The 18,126-nt window shown below is 41.3% G+C and overlaps 3 protein-coding genes and 1 non-coding gene across 4 annotated transcripts; 3 read left to right on the top strand and 1 right to left on the bottom strand.

The window, feature by feature from the left end:
• The first annotated feature begins 120 nt into the window (after positions 1 to 120).
• On the top strand, positions 121 to 3,600 carry dnajc12 (DnaJ (Hsp40) homolog, subfamily C, member 12). Its single transcript, XM_086122159.1, has 5 exons — positions 121 to 413; positions 1,970 to 2,048; positions 2,203 to 2,342; positions 2,416 to 2,560; positions 2,972 to 3,600. The coding sequence occupies exons 1-5, from the start codon at positions 336 to 338 to the stop codon at positions 3,052 to 3,054; spliced, it is 525 nt and encodes a 174-aa protein (XP_085978285.1). The 5' UTR covers positions 121 to 335; the 3' UTR covers positions 3,055 to 3,600.
• A 450-nt stretch (positions 3,601 to 4,050) lies between these two features.
• Positions 4,051 to 4,348, top strand: LOC147199376 (signal recognition particle RNA). Its single transcript, XR_015102173.1, has one exon.
• A 271-nt stretch (positions 4,349 to 4,619) lies between these two features.
• On the top strand, positions 4,620 to 5,838 carry cox5b2 (cytochrome c oxidase subunit 5B2). The gene is made up of 4 exons (XM_086121752.1): positions 4,620 to 4,793; positions 5,297 to 5,367; positions 5,457 to 5,556; positions 5,636 to 5,838. The coding sequence occupies exons 1-4, from the start codon at positions 4,706 to 4,708 to the stop codon at positions 5,746 to 5,748; spliced, it is 372 nt and encodes a 123-aa protein (XP_085977878.1). The 5' UTR covers positions 4,620 to 4,705; the 3' UTR covers positions 5,749 to 5,838.
• Positions 5,837 to 17,043, bottom strand: herc4 (HECT and RLD domain containing E3 ubiquitin protein ligase 4). Its single transcript, XM_086121753.1, has 25 exons — positions 16,876 to 17,043; positions 15,789 to 16,039; positions 15,482 to 15,641; positions 15,307 to 15,383; positions 15,015 to 15,236; positions 14,647 to 14,737; position 14,369; positions 13,902 to 14,032; positions 13,671 to 13,825; positions 13,506 to 13,582; positions 13,288 to 13,412; positions 13,093 to 13,152; positions 11,811 to 11,922; positions 11,547 to 11,736; positions 11,138 to 11,310; positions 10,811 to 10,930; positions 10,574 to 10,672; positions 10,343 to 10,510; positions 10,112 to 10,255; positions 9,614 to 9,780; positions 7,666 to 7,732; positions 7,347 to 7,429; positions 7,074 to 7,257; positions 6,805 to 6,907; positions 5,837 to 6,714 (listed from the first exon to the last, which is right to left on the bottom strand). Exons 2-25 carry the CDS (start codon positions 16,012 to 16,014, stop codon positions 6,506 to 6,508), a joined length of 3,144 nt encoding a protein of 1,047 aa, XP_085977879.1. The 5' UTR covers positions 16,015 to 16,039; positions 16,876 to 17,043; the 3' UTR covers positions 5,837 to 6,505.
• Positions 17,044 to 18,126: the final 1,083 nt, after the last annotated feature.

The raw sequence follows: 18,126 nt of genomic DNA, 5'->3' as shown, positions 1-18,126 counted from the left end.
TGTTTCGTAACATTTATTTTCCAAATCAACAAGCGGGTCACAATATTACCTTCTCTGTCTGATATTTTCTTGTTAATGTCATTTACATGTATGTCCCTTTAAAATTCGTCATGTGTGGTAAACCAGGATGAGTCACTCCAATGTATCATACGTCAGATGGTTCCCGTAACTCATTGATCTCGACCACATCTGCGAAGCCGAAATATTCACGAAAGGCGAAAAAAAATATTGAATTCGAGCCGTGTGGTTAAGGGGCAGCGTCAAGAGAGGCTGGTTGTGCAACTAGCGTAGCACATCTTCAAGCTGCTCCTTTCGAAGAATCGTGACATTGTTTAATGGAGGCCGTTTTGAACTGCAGACCCGAGGATTTGGAAGACTATTACGCTTTATTGGGATGCGATGAGTTATCATCGGTAAGTTGTTTACTGGCAATGTATTCTAGGTCTGCGGTTCATTGTGAGCTGTGCACCACAAAACAAAATCTTGAGAAAATGAGAACTGTCAGAATTAATTTATAATGTACAAACTCAATTCCAACGAAATTAGGACGTTGTGTTAAACATAAATAAAAAGAGAATGCAGTGATTTGCAAATCGTGTCCAACCTAAATTTAATGGAATACACTAGAAAGACAAGATATTTAATGTTGAAAATTATTACGTTTATTGTTTTTAGCAAGTAATCATTAATTTAAAATTTTATGGATGTAACACGTTGCAAAAGCCGTGACTGTGTTAGTGTCTAATAATCACAATAATAATAATGTAACCCCCATGTGCTGCGGAAGGCCTCTGCGAGAACATTAATTGAACAAGAACTATGGATGGTATATTAAACTAATAATTCAGTACAAGTATAGAATTCAGGATGATGGCAGAGACACTCTCCTTCCAAAACCAAAAACCGATTGCTATAAGATGGGCGTCCTCGCGCCAACACAGGCAACACTACCGAGTCCCAACAGGTACTAAAAATACAAAAGTGCTTATCCACTTAAATAACAAGACAATGCAAGGGCGACACGCTGTGGCAGTCTCGATTCACTACTTGACAACAACAATAATAATAATATACTGTATCTAAATTCCCTGCGATTGGCTGGCAACTAGTTCGGGGTGTACCCGTCGACTGGCCGAAGACAGCTAGGATATGCTCCAGCATACCCGCGACCCTTGAGAGGAGAAGCAGATTAGAAAATGGATGGATGGATGTCATATGTCATGTAGTAATATGTTTAGTAATATTTATTAAGGGCTCGCTTCAGCAATTCGTGGATTTTTTTGTGTAACGTCATAGCTCAGAATTGCACTGTAAAATCCATATAGGACAAGCTTTTACAGGTCAAATGCAAAAACAACAACAAAAAAATGAAAATATCTCTAACAGCCTGATGTGCTAGAGCAGCTAGACGAAAAAGTAATGCCATCTGTGGTTAAAATTTTGCTGTTGACCAAAGTTATGCATTAAATGGGACAAATCGAAAACGTACTTTTTACTGTTTGAACACATATTGTTCGGCTTCCCGAATGCCTTTACACCACTCAAGTATGAAAATAAACAACCAAGTCAATCTTCTGTTGTCTGACGAGGCTGTTTTGGAAAATGAGTCTGTGGGAGAGCCATTCTACATATTGATAAATTAGTTACTGGTAACTTCGTGCATGCAAGCATTCCTTTCCAGTGAAACACAACATAAAAACCAAAAAGACAAGCAGAGCTGCACTTAGATTTGTCTGTTGCACAGATTAGCGTTGCCATACAGCGTTAGCTTCTGCCAATGTACACACTGAACACTTGATTGTTTGTTGAGGTTGGGCCTGTTTGGCGCTGCTGCTTTAACAGATCTGGGAAAACATAATCCATATTGTCTTTGTGTGGCATTGAGCGTGCTTGGCTGTTGGCAGATGTCGAAAGTTGTGGTGCTAATTCCAGCTGACTGTAGTTCATTAAAGTGTTTATTTATTTTCAGACTGAACAAATTCTCAATGAATACAAGATCAGAGCCTTGGCATGCCACCCAGACAAGCATCAAGGCAACCCCAAAGCAGGTACATTTGTTGAACGGCTATGGCATGTTTTTTAAAATTCTAATCAATCTATTCATTACAAAGGTGTTTAAAGTTGATAATAATTTTGTTGAGTCTATTTGTTAATGTTTTAAAAATTAGCTCATTTATACCAGGATTTCTTTCTTTCTGGCAGTGGCAGAGTTTCAAAAACTACAGGAAGCCAAAGAGGTGTTAAGCAATGAGACGAAAAGAAAAAACTATGATCTCTGGAGGAGAAGTGGCGTTGCTATCCCATTCCATGACTGGCAAGCCTTAAACGACTCTGTAAAAACGGTGCGTGATGTTTTACTTTCGTGTGCTTGCGATGGAAACCGGTATCATGATCGGACTTGAAAAATCTTTGCAGTCAATGCATTGGGCTGTGAGAAATAAGAAGGAACCCATGCTGGAGGCTGCAAAGGCAGAAACACCAATCACATCCCATGCAGAGGACCTTTATTGTCAGCAGGAAGCACCGGGGATTGTCTCAAGTGATGCCATGCAATCTTCAAGTAATTCCTTTTCATTCAATCATATTCATATCATGTGTATAATGATAAAAGTCCCATACTATTTTGAAGTCATTTAGTTCCATTCTTTTTTTTTTTGTTAAACATCATGTGCCCTCCAAACCAGGTGATCAGATAAAGATATTCGGCTTCTAGGTGAAGTTTTCCAGATGAACCTAATATCTTTCGGTTAGAGAACAGCCGGTTGTGCTAAATGTACGAAAACATTAAACAGTTGGATGTGTTATTCGAAAGTTTGGAGAAGGTCAATTTCAGTTGATAGTGGACATTAGGATATAAATTCATTCTGAAATTTCACCCAAAAGCCCAATACCCCCAAATTTTTGGGAGTAGTATGTGTTGAAAGAGCAGTTTTAATTTTTATAAAACTAACTTTTTGCTCTCATGATCTAGGCGATTACTGGCATCGTCGTTTCCGCTGGACTGCTGACTCACCATCTTGTCTGCTGCAGAAGTTCCGTAACTATGACATTTGAATACAGTCCAGCACATTATGCCTTGTTACTTGTAGTAACATTGTTTGTGGACATGGTCAAGCTGTGATGTCATTCCGTCTGTAAGGTAGATTGGTTAAATTTGGACGCTTACCAAATCATATAGAGGTTAGTAACTGTGGTTTTGCGTTCATAAATCCAAAATTTGACATTCACATTACTGAGCGAAATGGATGAACATAGATTCTGTACTGTCATTCTTTTAGATCCATACAAGACACAATAACATCAAATGAAACTGTTAATTTGAAGTGTTTATATTTTATCTATCATGTAAATATTTTTATTTTAATAAATATATATTTTATTTATATGTGCCTTGCAATCGACCAATCCAATATGTCTTGCCCAAAGTCAGCTAGAATAGGCTCCAACTCACCTATTGTAACACACAAATTAGGACGAGTGAAGCCGTTCGGATCATGGATGGAAAATGAATAGAATATATAGAAAATGAATGGATGCATACTTGACCTACAGCATTGTCAAGAGAAGCGGTAATTAAAATGTGTCCTATTCTGGGTGTGAGTTACTGTCTGTATCCTCATTCTCACCGTACACATTCTTTTTCTGCCCACTTCCCAGAATGACATAAAAATTGCTTGTGGATATTAATTTATTTTTTCCTCGGGGTCTTGAATCCATCGCAACTGGAAACAAGGAGAGCGACCTGAAGAATTAGTTTTGAATATACTGTATATGTTTGAAGTTAAAAACCGGATTATTGGTTACTTGAGGAAATTTGAAAATGTATTATTGTTTGTAGTTTTGACCTAGTGTAATGTAAGCATTAAGCGACATGCTGAGAGGATACAGCTACAGAGAGGGATAAATACGAGGCAAAAAGTTGAAGGTTTAAAAAAAAGAACTGCATTGTTCTGCAAGTGAAATGATTGGGCCAACAGCAATACTCGAAGCTCGTGACGTCACAAACGTTCAAGTCAAGAGCACTACTTGACTACTACCCCTCAATTTCCTGCCGGGTACGTGGCGCGTACCTGTAATCCAAGCTACCGGGAGGCTGAGGCTGGCGGATCGTGTGAGCTGGGGGGTTCTGAGCTGCGGCGGACTATGTCGAGCGGGTGTCCGCGCTAAGTTCGGTATCGATATGGTGCTCCCGGGGGAGCTCGGGACCACCAGGTCGTCTGAGGAGGGGTGCACCGGCCCAGGTCGGAAACGGAGCAGGTCAAAGCCCCCGTACCGCTCAGTAGCGGGATCGCGCCTGTGAATAGACGCTGCAGTGCAGCCTGAGCAATACAGCGAGACATAGTCTTTTAATACTTCGTCTCTATTCACTACCACCCCCCAAAAACTAAAACACGCCATGGCACGGTATATTTACTTTAAGAAACTTAGTTTTTGTGCATTTATTTATTCACAAAAATCTGCTTTCATGGCCTATACTGTCTCCCCGTGGTAAAATATGGTAACTACAACATTTTTTCATCGTTTTGGGTACTGATTTAATTGGTTGATGTAGACACCGCTCGGCTTCCATTGGACAAAAAATACGTCAAATCGTCAGTTGTGCTCGCATTGGCCAGAGTATACGTCGAACAAACACTGCGACAAATGAACCCAGCTGTCCACTGTTCGCTTCATTGTGGCCGACTGTACCTGGACGTGAAGAGTCATGGCCGGTCAACTGCTTCTCCGAACTTGCGCAGCAACGCTTCGGTTGAGTCGAACAGGGATAGCGCGCTCCATGGCCACGTTGAAAGGTAAGTGACAACTGCAACAGTGCTCAAACAGACATGCTCTTGAAGTCGAGGCATTCTAGAAGCCTGGTCGCAAATCGTGTTAACTCGGTCATTTGCTTCGTTAAATAGCGCATTTGCACAAGCGAAAAACAAGTGAAAACGACGTTGTCCGTTTCACTTTGCCTCGGGAGGTCATGCGCCTGCCCCAAATCTATAAATCCACCTGCATGCGCAACAATTGGTGTTATGTGAAATGATCAACTTTCCATGTTTTGGTTATTTCCTAGTGCCAAGTAGTTTAAAACTGCTAGGTGAAATTATAACGAAGGTCATTGGGACAAACTTGCTGGAAGCCCTCTGATATTACTGCCCCCTCCTTTGGCAGGCGTGTGTTGGTTCGATGCCAGCCAGTATCCCGATAGGCGTCGAGCAGGGACAGGGTGGATTTCAAGAACACCAGTTTTTATAAGTCTATTTCCATCGCCGAATTAATCTTATACAAGGCATTGTGCTACAATTTCAAGGAATACCCACAGATGAGGAACAAGCCACTGGCCTGGAACGCCGTGCCCTTGAAGCGCTAAAACTGGGAAAAGTGGGTTAATTTTTGCAAGTACAGCACAGTATACAGTACTGTTTGAGACTGCACTCCATGTAATAAAAAGGCTTCGATGCACATTAAAGGATCCCTACAGTATGCTGAAACCTAAGAACTACGCAGGAACCAAAGATGACCCGCACATCGTGCCTTGTATCGGACAAAAGAGGCTGGTGGGCTGCCTCTGTAAGTGATGATTTAAATGGGAAAAAAAAGTATTTGTATTCAACTTGCAATCCAAATTGACCAATAAAATCTCATCCAGGTGAGGAAGACAACACTGCGATCGTGTGGTTCTGGCTTCATGAGGGGAAAGCCCAGCGCTGTCCCTCCTGTGGGTCTCATTACCAGCTGGTCCATCATGAGTTGCCTCATTGAAATCTTCACCAAAAGCAATATTAACATCACTGTGTCTGCTAATCCAAATCCAACACATATATCATCAATAAATTTAAATACTCAACTGTCTCCTGACAATGACCAGCATTTTATTTCATCTTCAAAGCCAAGACGTTGCACTCCAAGCAAATGTTTTGTACAGTTCTGTATCCATGATCACAATCGAATTTACGTGAAACAAAGGTTAGTCATTTCTATAGCACACATTTCATGCAGAAGGGGGCGGACTGTGTTCGCTCTTGTAAAAGTGAGATTTTTATTATCCCAGCTACACCGGAACAAGCAGGTTTTGTTCTGAACACTTGGAAGCAAGTGTTTTGTTTAAATCTGGTCAATTTATAGTCCATGTTCAATAAAGTATTGTTGCAGAATTAGATTTCAGTTGTCAAGAAGGTAGTGCTCTCGGTTGCATGTATTGTGTAAAAAAAAATCTTGCATGTATTGTAACACTACCTCCTTGTACCTTGTCATATCCAAACATCGAATGCACATAACTGCAATATCAAATGTACTATAAGTCCCCTTCTAGTAGGTGTTTTACTTGCTGGAAAAGCTGGAAAAAAAATCCAAGTAACACAAAATGCTGACATGGCAAAGTTATATTGTTCCTTGTAGCCTCTTTCCTAGCAGTGCTCACGCTGTCCTGTTCCTACAAAAAACCTGCAAAGCAAAACGTTCGGGAACATGGTGGCCATTGTCATTTAGGACATGATCATTTGGACCTCTCAAAGTGGCCTCATGCAAGATTAAAGCCTTGATTATGATCTATAGCTTGAAGAAGCTTCTCACGCAGTGTTTCTGCATTGGTGTATTTGGGCAGGTCCAACAAGTTGAAGCACGTGTGGGCGACAGGCAAATAATGTTCTCCCCCACTGGTCGGCTGGATCACTAGTTTAAGGCTTTTCATGCCCAAGATGGGTATGCGATCACTTCCTGTGAGGAACACTGAGGGGACAAACAACATCCATTTCATGATTGCAGCTTTACTTTCACGCTCCTTCCACTGGCATCCGACATCGGTAAAGAAACACTTACAGAGAAACTCTTTTTTCTTCTCTAAAGGAAGGTTGTGGAACACTGCCCAGAAGAGCTTAATGGTGGGATGGTCTGCCCAGTACTCTCCCTTGTATTCAGTGCTCTGAGAGAAAAATAAAAATATGCGAGAGTTGAAAAACTCACACAAGGAAAGAATTTCACAGAAAAATATTTCATTTTGCGAGTTACCACATCCAGGTAATTGTATTCAAAAAAAAAATTTCCAAGCTATACATCACAAATGTATGAATGGCCAAATGATGCAAAACCTTTTCAAGTTCAGTCCAGTCATAGTTGGTGTTGCCAATCACCATGGCTTGCAGTTCATTGGGCTGGAACAGCTCCAGAACTTTGCCTCCACAAACCTTGTGGAAGCCTGCATAGAAGCATTCAAATAGTGGGGCGACTGAGGTGTTGAATGTGTAGTCTACGTATGCATTGACGAAGTCCTGCCTGGACACAGAAATGGTTTCACTACATGGTCAGTTGTGAGAGTCATTTTACTGGGATAAACAATATCAATACAAGCTGAACCAGTTTACCGGTTGGATTTATTCACGTTAATGTTTTCACCATTTGGTATGAGTTCCAACACCTCTGTAGCACCGTAGTTTTCCTCTGTGATCTGAAAATGAAAGCAAAAAAGTTGTCATTGATTTACCGGTAATACATACCACACACAAAAGGTAATTCACTATAACTTGTGTGTTAATGTTCAGAGGGTAATGTTTTCTGTTCCTTGGTGGTTGTATACAAGATAGGGATAAAACGTGAACAAAGGATTAAGGGAAAAGGTACGGCATGATTGAAACCACTGCTTAATTTCTAAATTTGCGGTTACACAAGGATAAGTGCATTTACTGTGAAGTTCAAGCAGAAGGTTTCCTCAAGGTCATCCTCGGGGTAGTCGAGTAACAGCTGGAGACTCCTAGTTCACAGCAAATGAATACATTTGTCAATTAGATTGCATGAAAAGTGTGATTACTGTCTCATGTCTAAATAAGGGCCAAACAAGTATAATTTCATTCCAATGAACATTGTATTTTAGTAGAATGCAATTTTCAAATCGCAAAGGCTACAATTTGGAAAGATGAAACATGAAAAAAAAGTGATAAAGCCATCGGTGTGTTTGTATTATTGCTGTAATCTGATTTACAATTGATGTTTATGGCACTTATTCGCTCGTGTTTTGTGAAGTTGCTGTCGTGATCCCTGAAAATACTGCAAGTCTTAAGAGTTTAGTAAGTTATCAACTAAGTGAATTAGATAAAATGTCCATCCATCCATCCATCATCTACCGCTTATCCGGGGCCGGGTCGCGGGGGCAACAGCTTTAGCAGGGAAGCCCAGACTTCCCTCTCCCTAGCTACTTCTTCCAGCTCTCCCCGGGGGATCCCGAGACGTTCCCAGGCCAGCTGGGTGACATAGTCTCTCCAGCGTGTCCTGGGTCTTCCTCGGGGTCTCCTCCCGGTGGGACATGCCCGGAACACCTCACCAGGGAGGCGCTCAGGGGGCAACCGAATCAGATGCCCAAGCCACCTCATCTGGCTCCTCTCGATGTGGAGGAGAAGCGGCTCGACTCTGAGCCCCTCCCGGATGACCGAGCTTCTCACCTTATCTCTAAGGGAGAGCCCGGACACCCTGCGGAGAAAACTCATTTCGGCCGCTTGATAAAATGTCTTTTGTATTAATGGTTAATTTGTCTTTATTTGAGTAAAGTGGTACCTCTACTTACGAAATTGGTTCTGGAAGAAATTTTCTTAACTAGAAAATTTTGTAAATCGAGTTACAAGTAGATTATTGCACAATAAATGAGAGTTGTGCACAATGTAAATAAAGACTTGCGTAAAGAATAAAAATGATGGTTATTTAACTTTTAACTGTCCTCACCATTTTTTGCGCTCTTTAGTTCATGTTCTCTCTCTCAGGAGTGTTTTTTGCCTGGTGTTTTGTATAGAACTGATCCAAGGACGTTTGCTTTTGTCGGCTTTTAACAATCTTTCGAAAATGTCCAAGGCAAACATCAGCATAGTGAGCGATCGCCTGACTGGTGAACATTTTTTCTGGGTGATTCACATTTACGTAGAACGATCAGAACGCCTCATGATCCGAAGGGCGAATGACGAGGATGCAGCATTGACACATATCTATCGATTTATCTATCAACACACATAGACACATATGGTAGCCGTCCCTCTTAGCCAATGGGATGCCAGGATGATGCTCGGTAGTAGCCAATGTCAAAGCACCTATTAGTATGTTGCGTTCAGGAAACTCGGACTTGCGACTAGCCGCCCATACTGTATTTTTATCTTTTGTAACTTGAAATTTCTTTCGTAACTAGAGGCAATATTTTCCTGTTGAGGCGTTTCGTAACTTGAAAATTTCGCATCAAGAGACGTTCCTAAGTAGAGATACCACTGTATTGTTAAAAATACGCAGGAAAAGGACCTTGAAAAAAAACAAACATTGATACATGAAAAATCACATGTTAAATCACAATTAGATTGTTTTTCAAAATCAATCAGCCCTGGTTTAACTGTACTTTGGAGATAATGAGAAAGTTCAGGTTGAGTTGACACACAGCGAATACAAAAGGGAAACTTTACACATCTCAACCAAACTATTGAAACAGAAAGGCCAATTGGGGTTTGAAGAATATGGAAAAAGAGATCAACATTTCAACTGTTTCCAGGTATTCACACCTTGATATGATACAGCAAAAAAAAAGGAATCGGCCTGACTGTTCCAATACGTTTGGTGAAGAGTGACTCTAATGGACACCTTCGATGATTACCCTTGATCTTACCTTCCCACATCTGGCATGAGCTCCTTCAGGTCATCTAACGTGGCATTCCTCTTCAGAAGCTTCTTGTACAAGGCCACTGGGAAGTTGAGCTCTACAATAGTGAGGTTGTAGATGGCGAGACCGCATATGACTCCGATGAGGCTAAACAATTCGATGTCCTCAAAAGTCTGGAAGGAACAATAACTTACTATCACAACCATTCAGACGGCCATTTACAGATGACTTGCTTTTTGACACATGTATACATTAAACACTCTTATCAACATTCGAGGTTGACTCCTGTCATCTCTTTGCATGCCTGCATGCGTGCGATCTGGTTCTCTCAATATATTTGTCAGTATATCGACTGAATTTGCACTTGAGCAATTAGAATGAGTATAACAAATGAATATGAAATGAACAATTCGAATAGTTTTCATTATCCTTTAGGGCCAGTTCTTTTTGCCATCATGTGTGCTATATGTAAGCTAGCCACTAGCTATTCCATTCGGTCAATACCTTGCTTGAAAACCAGAGGAGCCTGGATTCCTCATGGTAACGGAACATCCCGTACTTTGGATCCAACAGCTCTTTCATAATCAGGAGGAAGAACTCTTTTCTTACACCTCCTGCATCGACTGCCTCTTCTCCCACAAAGACAACCTGCCGTGGGGAATCACAAGCACACGTTTGACAACGAGAAACGTCTTCAGATTAATTTGAATGTAATGGAATAACTATCAAATAAACCTTCAGTGGCTTCTTGTAGTCGACATTCTTTGACTTCCTGAGAACTTCCATTGTGTCTCCAACTATATTTTCCCTCCGGACAATGAGGATGAGGCATGGGTTTACAGATTCCACAGCAGGCAGGAACATGGAACTCAAGTTTTGCATTTGAGCCTGATCCACTGCCATCTAGCAATGCAGAAAACAACAATTAGCTCCTTTGAAGCAACAACACGATTAGCTTTTCTTTACCTGCATTTGTAAGACCGCATCAGTCTGAAGCAGAGTGGTCTTTGCCGGGGCATCAAATACAAAGGGATACCTGCACATAGTCACCACACCATCATGACCCTGAGGACAGAGAGGCATTACTGAATGCACCATATCGCTCCACAAATTCAGATATGTTAACAAGAGTATCTTGCCATGCCTTTTTTATGTCGTTCATTGATGTGACATTTCAAACAGCATGCTACAAAAAAAACTTACCCCTGGGTACATTTGTCTCTGAATCCAAGTGATGTAGTCATTTCTGATGTCTATCAAGTCATCCAACTCATGAATGTAGAATTTGTCATACTGTATAATGTGTCCGCCTCGCTCATTCACCTGAGGGGACACGAAAGAGATATCCTTTATTTGTCCCACACTGGGGAAATTTACAGACATGTTTCCACACTTGGAAGCACACTGATATCTTGGCATATGACTTTGATCTGTTCTGTAACCAAGCTCATATAACTCAATTTACTCATACCAAATCAATTTCCCCCACTGATATGAAGTCAGATGCTGCCAAGATGAAGCATTTCTTACCATGTGAAGGATCTCGAGCAGCTGGAGTGACGTGTCCAAAAAACAGGTGAAAATTCTTTGCTCATTTGATGGGATTCCGACCTTGTGCATCTGGAGCAGGTACACCACCACTTCTTTGTACACCTCGACCAGCCGTTGGAAGACTTGGGGCTCAAACGTGGACCACCAGTTTCCTGAGGCAAACCAAATAAGTCAGAAAAGTGGAATGTGCTCCGCATCCACCAACCGGTACGGTTTGGTACATCAGTTGAGTAAGCTTCCATTGTCAACATTTGTAAACCGCCCAACAGAGGAAACATAAGCAAGAATGGCAAGTTCCAAAATGAACCTTGGCGATCGGAACTGAACATCATGCTTGATGGAAACACAGCTAAACGTGGAGCAAACTGTCTGCAGCCTTTTCTCCTACCTAGCACTTTAAGCGGCGCTTCTTTCAGGCTGAGCAGTGATTTGGCAAATGGGATGGAGATAGTCACGTAATTGTTCGGATCACTGAAGAGAGGGCATTCTGGAAGCGTGAGGTAGAGTCTCAGTGCTTCTATGTCTGGAGGGGAGTTGCTTAGTCGGGGGATTAGATTCTTCTCCATACTTGCAGCAATCTGACAGTGACAAAAAAAAAAAAGTATAAAAGTTAGCTTTGCAACAATCACCATTAATTCATTTGATGACTGACCTGTTGGGCAATCTCAGGGTAGTCTGGTGTAATCAGTCTGTGAAATAGGAGACGGGCCATGTTCATATCGATCCCTGAACATTTACTGCTGGTACTGTAGTGATCTGGATGACTGATGACAAGAGATGTACAATTGATACGTGAATGAATCGATCCAGTTTCAAAAAGCTAATTCTGGAGCTAAGTGACCATGAAGTCCTGTTCACACAGAATGCGACATACAAGCTGAATAAGAATGTGGAGTCCAAGACGTGATGGCTTCCAAGATGTGCTCATACTTGCGTTAACATACCTTGTCATCTATCTAAAGCAAGGTTCATACAAATCAATAATCGGGCAACATTTGAGCATTATGCTATGGTTTGAGTTATTCTTTTTCTTCTTCGATCTTCACAGAAAACAGAAAAAAAAAAGCCAGAAGCATTTGCTATTGCAATGTAGTCATCAGATCAGCTAACAGTTAGCCTCGCTTCTTCTTCTACTACTACTACTCATTTTACTTATTTCCAAATGGACTAGCAATGAAATGAAAATAAAGCCCAATCGGACAAAGTTCGCTGCGAAAAACAATTCACAATTCTCAATACTGAGATAACATACTCTGGACGCTAGATGCAAACAATGACGTTCATTCTTAGAGAGGCTTCCATTCCCCCAGACAGGACTCCTAGCGTAAAATACACACTAAAAACTATGATTTCAGCGAAAATATAACAAGCTGTTAATACCCATGGCAACGTAAGATGGCTGCCCTCTGGCTTCAGCTGTGAGGGGCCAATTGAAATTCCATTGATAAGTGTACTGTAAGTCCATCCTGTTATTTCTACTTTCTTTTCTTCTATTTTACAGTTTGTATGTGTCACAATGCTGCATCTCACAGGTCAGTTTTGACATTATGACAGTTTGATAAGTTTGTAGTGTGCAGTGTTGGTCGTTTAAGTACACAACACATTTTAAAAACCTGCGTGTATACCGTGCTTGACTCGATAAACTAGAAAAAAAAGGGCTTCCTATGCAAATCCAAACAACCCTACCTGTTTAACCTAAAATAAATTAGTGATAAAAGGTAATGTTAAAACCTGTCACATCAACTTAAATTTTCGAGAAAAATCTAAATCTAATGTCACAGCACAACCAACGTGCGTGACCCCACCATTATGCATAATGCCACAAGGAGAACTGTGCATATCTGAAGAAATGTTAACATCTTGTCAGACATCAGCTCAGCGCGCATCTAAAAGGATTAATCCCACAAATGTGCTCTTTCTCTTTGTTTACTTACCTCACAGACAAAAAGGACCCGTTGAGGCAGCTCGCAGTTGAGAACACCAGGTCAATCTCACTAAGGGAATCGCAAAACGAAAACAATTAGTGTGATTACTCCCCCCCCACTTCTAAATGACGAAAAGACAAAACCATGTACAATTTGTTTTATAATACACAGACAGCCGACGCTGTTGTGAAGAGAAGACTTTACTTGGAGATTTCTAGCGGGACTCTTCCGGGCGAATGGTTCAGCCATCTTTGGATGGTTTCCTCATTCACAGTACAAAGTCTTCGCTGGGCATCTGGTGTCGTCACATGATCAATGTTTTGCAGGCCCTACAAGAACAACCCCAACAACAACAAAAAGAAAGCATTTGCTGCACTGGATAATTCCACGGCCATCTAAGTTGTTACTAAATAACAACTTACGTTGGTATTACAATAGTGAGCAAAGCTTTGGTCTCCTCCGGCATAAATCTTCTTGATACAACAGTTTTGATTCATGACTGTGAAGGTAAATGTGGAAGAGGTTACTGACTTGAAAATCTGTTAGCGACATATTACTGTCATTGATCAAATTCTACCGATTCTCACCTTGATCATCTGAATCAACAGAGTGTATCCAGGGACCCTTGACGGGGCCCGGGCTTTTCCTGTTGCAGCTGGAGCGTGTACCAAGCTGTCCATTTCCACCAAGACCAAATGAGTCCATCTTTCCGCATGAGGGTGTGAAAGCCAGCGTGTGCTGCCTTGAATTGCATAGAAAACAAAACAACTCTTGATTATGAAAAACGGGACTTTCTCAACACAAGAGACCTGTCTTACCTTCCACATGCAATCTGTGTGACTACATTTCCCATGAGCTCAAACACTTTCCTTGGGTTGATTTCATGAGTTGTGGTGTTGTGCCCCAGCTGACCATATCCTCCTGCTCCGAATGTAAAGACACCCCCTTCCTGTAGAATCAGTAACACCAGTTCTCAACTTTCTCATACAGAAGTGCTTAAATTAACTATGGGGTAGAACGAGAGAAAATACATGATTCAACAGTAGACGGGATTTTAATGAAGTTATTGACAGTCGTAATAGGAAAAAGGAACCACACGTGGGAATAGCTGCACTTACCTCCACATTGCGATTCATGGTGTATTTTGAGATCATTTAAACCAAAATTAAGATGTTGGAGGCTTCCACATCAAATTTTGACCAACGACATGGAAACTACATCAGTTTTACAATCATCTGTTTACTTCTCTTCCCTTTCACATTACTACATTATTGAATTTGGTAACTCTGCAGTTGTCTCTAATACAAATCGAAATATTATGAGTGACTACTGTGTTGCAGTCACACAAAAGGAAAAGAGTATTTAAAGTATGGAAAGAAGTATAATGTTGGGAGATGAAACTTTATCCCGACCCCCCCCCCCCAAATCACTATTATGAGAATAAAGTTGCAATTTTTTAAATTACTTTATTTAATTTCCCTAAAATATATATGTGGCTAACAGACAAAAAAACTACAGATCCAAAGTATGATATTTAACTCCAGCTGCAGAATAGCACTTAACTTGGTCAGGGCTGCTGTGTGATCTTCTCCACAGGAGACAAAAATTACTCTCTGCGATCTAAGTGACTTCAGCAGGGTTGGAAAACACCGGTCTGGAAAAAAAAAACAAAATAAAAGTCTAAGACTGATGAGTGTGAATATTGACAGTGAACAACTCGGAAAAGTACATGCAAAAGTACACAGAAACAAATGTTAAAAATGTCCTGCAAATGAAATCTCTAACAAAATTGTTTAAAATTTGAGTTTTAAAAAATAGTACATAATGCAGATCCACCACTTGTCAAGACCAAATATTTCCAGCTCATGAAATGCAAACATGAACTTGGTTGTACGTTGTGGGGGGAATCAACATTCAGTAGCCTCCCTCACCATTGCTGTCATTGAGACCAAGCTGACCAAACTTGTTACGGCCCCAACCAAACACAGCTCCAGAGAGAGTGAGGGTGAAACTGTGAGCGCCACCTGCTGATATCTGAGCAAAAGGAATGCCCAGCAGAGACTGAATGATTTGAGGGGTTGAAATGCTTTGCCCGTTTACTCCAAGACCGAGTTGTCCATATCGATTTTGACCCCAGGAGAAAACCTGGCTCCCTGAGGGGGACAAAATAAGCATGTCAGAAAGATTGTAGTTGTGCTAATTGTGCGTATAACCCATCCTCACCTTTTGAAAGTGCTAGTGAGTGCCAGTACCCACAGGCTACCTGAGTGATTTGAACATCAGTCAAAGTCTTGATGTTTCTGCCATCACCAGGGACACAGAAAGTACACCAATGTTTATGCATTTTTATCATTACTGGCACATAGGCTAACATATTAGCATAATAATTAAAGTGTACCTAGGCACACGAACACATTCTTCAAAGTTGTTTAAGCCCAGCTGCCCATCTGAGCCAAGGCCCCATGAGAAAACCTGTCCGCTGTCATTCAAGGCAAGTGTATGCGACTCTCCACAAGACACTGCAATTATGATCTGAGCATCCAGAGCCACAACCTGCTCTAATGGAGGACCAAGATATTTACTGGATGAGCCATTTCACAAAAAGACTGAACATCCATCCATATTCTATGACCGCCGACCCTGTTCAGGTTCACAGTCACTACTCCACAACAATGACTGAACATTTTTCAAATAAAAATACTAACCTGGTTTCTTCCGGGACTTCTCATGGCCCAGTTGACCAAGATCATTGCAGCCACATGTGTATACTGTGCCATCCTCCAGCACGAAGGCTGTGTGCTTGCGTCCACAGCCTACATCGCGCACTCGCTTCGCATGGAAGAAGTCACATTTCCTTGGCTCTACTACTATCTCTTCATCAATGCCCCCCAAACCGAGCTGGCCATAGGAGGCATTGCCCCAACACAGCATTGTGGCTAAAGAAGCCAGGGGGCTCCTATGTGCAAATATGAGAGACAAGTGGGCGCAGAATTAAGGTCGATAAAACAAATCAACCAGATTGACACATTTATACTGTTTGGGGCGGAATGGCAGCATGCCTCAGGTGAGAGTAGCTGCCTCCCAACCCAAAGGTTGTTGGCTCGGTCCTAAGCACTTGTGACCATGTCGAAGTGCACTTGAACAAGGTACTGAACAATACACACAAGTCGGCGCGTGTAAAAAAACCCTGTGGTGTGCAGCAACATAAATTTGTGCCACCTCCAGGCTATCCGCGTAAAAAATAATCCTGAACAACAGGGATACCATTGGAATTCTGCTCGTCTAGCTGCCAACCACACCACAGCTACGATAACATTTCCGGTTTACATTTCAAACTAAAGTGAAGCCTCATTGTCAATATCGGCCTCATACCAAATAATTATCTTGTTATTAACTAAATTTGTAGTCATTGGTAATTTGGTCAAACATTTTTATGGGAATCAGCGTTTTCGAACGGATACAACACAGCTAAAAACACGCTAACAGCCAGCAAGCAGCGTTAGAGCTTTCTTTACGTACTGTTTTAGCTTTCTTACTTTTATGTCCTCAGCACGATAGCCTTACACCATTAGCCTTAGCCAAGATTACCCCATTCCCACCTTTTGATTTAAAATCCACAAAGAAGAGGTTTCGAAAGAATTTGTATATCAATCTCACTGCCTCTACAGTTCAGATAGTTGGACGTCTTTTTGGCTTGGCACGAGCCGTTTTTGGAGACAGCGTGGTTCGAAATGCCCGGTGGTGGCTGCATTGTAAGACAAGACGGTAAAAGCAGCTCACAGCAAACCTTACCAATTGTAGACTGCACCGATGACGCTATTGTTGTGTAGATCACGTTGTCACTGACACGTTGATTCACACAGTTGCCCCGCTCCACTCCACATAATCTTCCCTTATCTGTCAACAACTGCTGTGGGGGCTTGTAGGAGGAGTACTTCGCGTCAAGTTAGTCATATTTAACAGCTAGCAGTGTCGATTATACTTTGCATACAAAAATATCATCGAGTCGATGATATCAGCCAGACACAACAGTAGACTCAAAAATTACGCGTCTAACCGATATCGATAAGTCATTAGGGACGACTGAGGTTCGTATTTGTCCTTATGGTGCATTTTTACGCTTCTCGTATAGTTGGGCGCAAACGTGTGTACCTTTAATTTGAAGGCGAACTCGCGGCAGGTCCATTACTGACGTACCCTTTACTTGACGATGGGGAGGAAATGTCGCGAAGCGTCGACGACGTTCGAGGCGAAATTCACTTGCGCTGATGACTACTCTAATGTTCACACACATTCATTCACACATGGCAGTCGTGATTGTATGAAAGTAAAAATGCACGTGCATTTCGTTAACGCTATTGAAACGTGAAGCAGATTACCGGTTATAGTCACAGAAGAAAGAAGCAAATACAGTACTGTCAAAACTTCCCAACGTAGCAAAAGCACGTGACTAACATCAATACGTAACAAGTTGTCACGTTCCGAAAGCATTCAGATGTACTTCACATTAGTGGGGCAAATATATTTTCCACAAAGCGAGTATTCATTTTTTGACAATTTTTACTTTCTCCTCTCTATGCATCTGTTCATTCTCACAAAACCTTTTTTTCTTTTCCAAAACACGCTTTGCTCCGCGATGTAAAGGCGTCAATGGCGAGAGGTGAAGTCACCTGTGGTTGAGACTAAAAACACGCCTAGAAGCAACACGAACTGGAGCAGGAAATAAGTTGTCCATTAAGAATTGCCGTGCTGGACCAGACTTGACTAGCCCAACCACTTCTCTTGTTTACTGAATGACTGTGTTTGCCAAAACTGAAAAATATGAAAATAACAATCCATAACAATATTTACTTTTTATTGATTGGTGTGGAAAATTAAAGCGAGGTCCTGCCTGCATATATGTATATATATATACAGTATATATGTGTGTATATATATATATACAGTATATACATATATATGTATATATACATACATATATACTGTATATACATACAGTATATATACATATATATGTGTATATATATATATATATACCTGTAT

The sequence above is a fragment of the Hippocampus guttulatus genome, chromosome 10 (genome assembly GCF_054856545.1).
Source record: "Hippocampus guttulatus isolate MCC_2025c chromosome 10, RoL_Hgut_1.0, whole genome shotgun sequence".
Lineage (NCBI taxonomy): Eukaryota > Metazoa > Chordata > Actinopteri > Syngnathiformes > Syngnathidae > Hippocampus > Hippocampus guttulatus.
This window is presented reverse-complemented; position numbering and strand designations above follow the sequence as displayed.

Coding starts and splice junctions, on each gene's coding strand:
- dnajc12 (XM_086122159.1), top strand. CDS start 336: ATGGAGGCCGTTTTGAACTGCAGACCCGAGGATTTGGAAGACTATTAC. Junction 2,049..2,202: donor TCAAGGCAACCCCAAAGCAG/GTACATTTGTTG, acceptor TCTTTCTGGCAG/TGGCAGAGTTTCAAAAACTA. Junction 2,561..2,971: donor TGATGCCATGCAATCTTCAA/GTAATTCCTTTT, acceptor CTCATGATCTAG/GCGATTACTGGCATCGTCGT.
- cox5b2 (XM_086121752.1), top strand. CDS start 4,706: ATGGCCGGTCAACTGCTTCTCCGAACTTGCGCAGCAACGCTTCGGTTG. Junction 5,368..5,456: donor AAGCGCTAAAACTGGGAAAA/GTGGGTTAATTT, acceptor TGCACATTAAAG/GATCCCTACAGTATGCTGAA. Junction 5,557..5,635: donor GAGGCTGGTGGGCTGCCTCT/GTAAGTGATGAT, acceptor AATCTCATCCAG/GTGAGGAAGACAACACTGCG.
- herc4 (XM_086121753.1), bottom strand. CDS start 16,014: ATGCTGTGTTGGGGCAATGCCTCCTATGGCCAGCTCGGTTTGGGGGGC. Junction 14,738..15,014: donor TGGTCTCAATGACAGCAATG/GTGAGGGAGGCT, acceptor TTTTTTTTCCAG/ACCGGTGTTTTCCAACCCTG. Junction 7,258..7,346: donor AACGTGAATAAATCCAACCG/GTAAACTGGTTC, acceptor TTCTGTGTCCAG/GCAGGACTTCGTCAATGCAT.